Genomic DNA, 6,000 nt, shown 5'->3' on the forward strand with positions numbered 1-6,000 from the left:
TCCTGGCTACGTTAGCTAGCTAGCTAGTTACACACAGGTTACACATCAACATGTTTTGGAAAGGGACGTAGCTATATGTGTACTGGTAACGGTATTCCAAAAACACGTTAACGTACCCAACTAAATTTTACGTTACGGTCTTACGCAGTGGGGCGGGGCTAACGTCGTCACCGAGCAGTCCGATTGGTTAGTTTAGCATGTCATCAGAGATTCCGGATGTCTGCTGTGGTCGTATCAGGGAAAATTTGTTTTCTGCTTCTCATTCTTGACAGTTGCCGGGCTGCTGATGAAAGTTGATATAGCGAATTAGATATTCAACCCGACGTTTCGACGGTACAAAAACGTAAGTTTTATTCTTTGTCTTTTACCGTATAATTTTAGCTGGCCACGACTGCTTGCATTTTCACTGTTAAGCCAAGGCCATGAAATTGATCTGTGTGTGTCGCTTGCTAGCAGGCAATGTTAGCCATGTAACTACAGCCAGCGTTTACTGAGTTATCGGAATTCACAGTCAAGTATTCATCATAATGAAAAAGTAAGCTTTCTCGACGGTGAGCAGGTTAGCAGACAAGCTTATATTAGCTTTAAAAGTAAGTTAAACAAACGTTAGTTCCCTAGCTAGTTCTGGCGGTCAATAACAGTTCGTCTCTCCGTCCAACCGACTGCCGTCTATCTGCAGTGTAACATTAGCCAGGCTGCTGGAAGTTGCGATCAGAGTTAAATTCCAGAGTCTGGTTTGTATCTTGGAGTTGTGATTTTCTGTAACCAGTTTTCCTCTGTAATCATGTGATCTGACCATTGCGCCAGTATGAGCGCTCCTATTCATAAGAGATTGAGATGCATGCAAGGTTCAGCTACAACTACTGAAATACATTAGTTATGAAGCTTTTTATTCTGAATTGTTTGGTTGTAGTATGTTCTTTATTGAATCTCCAGTGACTGGGATGGTATCATGGAGAGAGACAATCATCAAGAAGGAGAGGCACAGGGAGTAAAGATTTGTGATCCACCCTGTGAGAGCAATCCACCTGGTAAATTATGAAATCTTTTATTAAAGCTATTCACATTTTTAGTTCACATTTCCTAATTTTTATCATTAATTTCATAATTTAATTGTTTTCATTTTAGCTGAAACTTTGGCGACTTCCCTTTCCCTATTGGGGAATCACATGTTTCCTGATCCAGTGGAGAGTAAGGACAGTAACATTACCACCATTAACAAAGAGGAGCCTGCTGATTCACTCCTGTCAGATGTTACTGCAGAGGAGAAGAGTCTGGATGCAGAGCTCCATTCTGACCAGGTAACAAAGCTACAGACTGAGGAGACGGACAACTCTGAGTGTCAGAACAACGTGTCCACCCAGCCGTCTGACCGAGGAACCGAGGATGCTGCCACTGACGATGGCCGGAGCGACTCTGGGGAGTTTGTCGTTACAATGTTGGCCAAGGCCAAGCTGGAGGAGCAAGGAATAGGTGTGAAGGGAAGGTCATCTCCCTTGTTGGAGGCAGGCACCCAGGAATATCCTGCTTTTATGTCTCATCGTGATGAGGATGTGACAGCTGACAGCTGGCGGCAGCACAGGAAGCATGTTTTTGTGCTGAGTGAAGCAGGTAAACCCATCTATTCTCGATACGGCAGTGAAGAGGCTCTTTCATCTACAATGGGAGTCATGATGGCGCTGGTTTCCTTTGTTCAAAGTGGAGATAATATCATCCGCTCAGTCTATTCAGGTGAGAACATTGGAACATTTTTACATAACTTTTGTAACATTGTAAATGTAATTTTCTATTTACATAATATGAGCAAGTGTAGACATTTTGGAGGATTGTGTGTTGGAGTGGACACTCTAGCTTTGTTTAGAAGGCAAGTTCATTATTACCAATTGACAAAAAGTGCTGCACTATTGAGAAATACAATGAGAAAATAGAGGTTAATGCATTTACAGAATTATTTTACATTTACTTTGTATTAATTTGAACATTTTATTTTGAAAAATGCACTAATTTCCATGTCCACGGGATGTCCGAAATGTTTGAGTGCAGAGCTGTTGATCAATGGGGGCATTGTTCGTAGACATTCATCGTTACTTTGAGTATTGTCCTTAATATTTGCTGATGTCTTTTCTTCCTTCCATCAGAGGAGCACACCGTGGTGTTCTTACAGAAAGGGCCCCTAGTGCTGGTATGCGTCTCTAGCAGTCGGCAGACTGAGCAGCAGCTGTGTGGAGAGCTCCTCTATGTATACTATCAGATCATCAGCATGCTCACCCAGGCCAGCATATCGCGCATCTTTGAACACAAGAAAAACTACGACCTGAGGAGACTCCTGGCTGGCTCAGAGAAGATCCTGGATGGTCTTCTCAACCTGGTGGATTCTGACCCCAGCTTCCTGCTTGCAGCAGTACACTGCTTGCCCTTAGCCTCCTCTCTCAGAGACTCTCTCAGCCAGATCTTGCAGAAAGCGATCACCCCCAATCTGGTTTTCTCCATCCTCATTGCCAAGAACCAGCTGCTCACCATCGTCCAAGAAAAGACAGTCATCGAGGACACCCGGCTGGAGCCCGCTGACATTCATCTCCTACTCAACCTCATCGGAGCCTCCTCTGCCTTTCAGGCTGGGGAGATCTGGACTCCCATCTGCCTTCCCCTCTTTAATCCTGACTGTTACTTTTATGCATACATTTCTTACCTGGACCCTCCAGAATGCACTGTTTGCTTGCTGCTGCTCTCGACAGATAAGGAGGCTTTCTACGCTGTAGCTGAGTGCAAAAGGAAGATAGAGGAGGCCATGATGGCTCAGAACTCCCTGAGCCTCATTGACAAAGTCCAGTCGTACAGCGTGAGCCAGGTGGGCGTCTCAGACCTCAGACACTTCATGTACAAGCCCTTTGATGTGCCAGACAACTACCGCCAGCTCACTCAGTTCACCAGGTGTGTGTGTGTGTGTGTGTGTGTGTGTGTGTGTGTGTGTGTGTGTGTGTGTGTGTGTGTGTGTGTGTGTGTGTGTGTGTGTGTGTGTGTGTGTGTGTGTGTGTGTGTGTGTGTGTGTGTTTCTGTCATGATCTATGCAACTACAGGATGAGCCAGTCAGTGTTTTAGACAAAGGCCATGGCTTGTGCACAGTGTGTATACCTTGTATACAAGGAAGTATGAAAGTGAAAGAAAATGAAATTTCCTCTAAGAAAAAAAAATACAGCTTAGAGTGTAAGGTGTTTACAAATGAAAGTTTCCTGTTCAGAATACGAGGGTTTTTGAAATGAGCTTCCAGTTAAAAGGGCACAGAAAAATAAAAATGATAAGAAATTCAAATTGTCTTCCACTAATCCTGCCAATTCACTTCACTTATCTTTTAATGAGCTGAACTGGAAGCATTAGGTGTTTTATTGCATACACTGTACAAATAATCACAGCTCTACACTTTTAAAAATAAGAATACTTGTATTCACATAGCACTGTTCAGAATAAGGTTACAAAGTGCAGAAATACTGCTTTGTTAGGCTGTGCAACTTTGTCTCATCAATATAAAAAAATCAATAGTTTTAATGATGGGGGGAAATTCAGCACCATTGCCCTTTATGTATTTGTATATCACTGTATCTTTTGTTTATATGAAACCTTTGTATGCCTTTTTTGCTTGTAACCTTTACTCTACAATTTGTCGCAACACGTAGCCCAGAGATGGAGGCCCCGTACAGCAGTGAAGAGGAGAAAATGAGACTGCTGGACCTTTATCGTTATATGCACAGCCGCATCCACAGCACTTCACGACCCCTCAAGCTCATCTACCACGTCGCTGAGAGGGAAACTCTGCTAGCCTGGGTATGTTGCTGTGTTACTGATACATTATCACTGTCACCAGATACAACATCTGAATACTATCTTTGCATGTGTTCAATTATCTTTGACACAAGGGTGTCTGAATATATTTTATGGATTTTTAAAGGAAACTTTAACTTTTTAACTTTTTTTTCTAAATGTTTGTTTGCTTTCTTGCGGCGAGTTTGAGGAGGATACCGATGTCACACGATTATCTGTCCATTCAATATGAAGCTGGAGACAGTTAGCTTAGCTTGAAGACCGGAAACAAGGGGGAACAGCTCGCTGTTGTGGTTTTACTGAGGGTTATGTGCTGGACTATTTCTCGGCTGCGAACGGTGACTATATATACCTAACCTGTTTAATTAGTGCGCTTTAGAGGTGCTGGTATGTGGATTTGATTACCTTTGGACAGAACCATGCTAGCTGTTTCCAGTCTTTATGCTAAACTAAGGTAGCTGGCTGCTGGCTGTAGCTTCATATGTAATTAACCGATATTAAAGTATCAATCTTCTCATGTAACTCTCTCATCTAACTATCAGTAAGAAAGTGAATAAGAGTATTTCCCAAAATGTCAAACTATTCTTACAGTCATGCGGGCAGAGACTGATTGTTTCAGTTTCCTAAAAAAACACACCTAAAATGTCAATTCTTCTTTTCTGCTGTAGGTCACAAGTAAATTTGAGCTGTACACCTGCTTCAGTCCCCTGGTGACAAAGGCCTGTGCTATCACTGCTATCACTAAGCTTCTAAGGTGGATTAAAAAGGAGGAGGACCGTCTTTTCATCAGATACCCCCCAAAGTATTCAACCACACCAAACCCCAGCAAGAGCTCTCGAGGTGGGAAATCTGACCAGCAAGACTCCACAGATAACGGCGTCTTATCTCTTCTATAGGACTCTCCTAGTGCTACAATAGTTGCTCTGCCTCATTCAACAATAGTTTGTACACTGGTTCCAAGATATTTTTTTTGAAACCTTTTGACACTTGTTGGACTGACATTGACTACTGGAATGAAACACTACAAAAGTTTTACAGCATTTAAGAAGGAATGAACTTTTTTAAACTGTTATTATTTCTTTACCTTAACAAGAAAGCATGTCATTACACCACTGCTTTCGATCAGAAACAGTCAGGGCAAAACAGCATTAATACGTTTTAAATTGAACTGTGGTAGAAAATAATTGCAATGATATTTAAATGTTTTTATAATGTTTCATTACTGCTACAAGAGACAAAATGTCATCACGGACAGTGAATGTATCACACAAATGACTTTTTAATTGCAGTTAAGATGAGGAGTGAAATGAATTTAAGCTACCTTTCTCAGATATAGATTTCTTGTATGAATCAAAAACATCTCAATGTCACAAAACAGGATATGCAAGTATATTTTGTTTTTGGGCTCAACATAAACTGGAATAACTGAAACTGCCAGAACGGGGATGGGCCACCATATGTCATACACGGTCATGAACTGGCAAATTTCCCTCTATGGATTTGGTTGCACATCCCTGTGACAGAACTTGAAAACATGGTGTTGTTGTGTATCCCACCAATGTTTCTATTTATCAGATTTCAATTATGTTACATTTTGTGCAGAAAACAAGTAGGAAATCCCAGCCTGTTACACACTTCACTTGATCATTGTCATTGTTAGTGTTTTCATTGTTGTCTAGTTAGGCCAAGAAGATGCCACTGAGCTCACGCAGTGTTTTTCTGCAGACACTTCTAGTACTTTATCAGTCAACACTTAATGTAGTGACTTCAGGCGACTTATCTTTTTGGATAATAGTTTTGTAAAGATGGTCTAACACTAGCCTCATCCTTGTGTCCTTTGAGGAATTTCCTGTCAATTCAAGTCTCAAGAGTATGTTTATAGTATTATGAAATAAATCCCAGTTTGCACAAATCTACATTTGTCCTGATTAAGTAGAGATCTTATGAATAAGCTTCATTTATTATCTACCATAAAATGACAAATTAACATTACAGCAAGTAACGCTTGATTTTGTGGCTTTGGTATTTCTGTACAAGAGTTTCTTGGACCATTTAATTTGGTACCAATTCTAGGAATAACTGACAGTTGGTTGACCTCCAGTTAATTGCTTGTGTAACGTTAAGTCTTTTAGTCGGTGCATTGCAGGTGAGCTGAACTATGGGAAATCTGTCTACAGGCGAGTA

General features: G+C 41.3%; 1 protein-coding gene across 1 annotated transcript; it reads left to right on the forward strand.

The window, feature by feature from the left end:
• The first annotated feature begins 200 nt into the window (after window positions 1–200).
• mon1bb (MON1 secretory trafficking family member Bb) lies at window positions 201–5,732 on the forward strand. The gene is made up of 6 exons (XM_078248768.1): window positions 201–343; window positions 937–1,031; window positions 1,129–1,731; window positions 2,139–2,931; window positions 3,672–3,819; window positions 4,485–5,732. The coding sequence occupies exons 2-6, from the start codon at window positions 953–955 to the stop codon at window positions 4,710–4,712; spliced, it is 1,851 nt and encodes a 616-aa protein (XP_078104894.1). The 5' UTR covers window positions 201–343; window positions 937–952; the 3' UTR covers window positions 4,713–5,732.
• Window positions 5,733–6,000: the final 268 nt, after the last annotated feature.

Source organism: Sander vitreus, chromosome 4, assembly GCF_031162955.1.
Source record: "Sander vitreus isolate 19-12246 chromosome 4, sanVit1, whole genome shotgun sequence".
Lineage (NCBI taxonomy): Eukaryota > Metazoa > Chordata > Actinopteri > Perciformes > Percidae > Sander > Sander vitreus.

Excerpts from the sequence above, each read along its gene's own strand:
- mon1bb (XM_078248768.1), top strand. The coding sequence starts at position 953 with ATGGAGAGAGACAATCATCAAGAAGGAGAGGCACAGGGAGTAAAGATT. Across the intron at positions 1,032-1,128 it reads CTGTGAGAGCAATCCACCTG|CTGAAACTTTGGCGACTTCC; the intron begins GTAAATTATGAA and ends TTTTCATTTTAG. Across the intron at positions 3,820-4,484 it reads GGGAAACTCTGCTAGCCTGG|GTCACAAGTAAATTTGAGCT; the intron begins GTATGTTGCTGT and ends TTTCTGCTGTAG.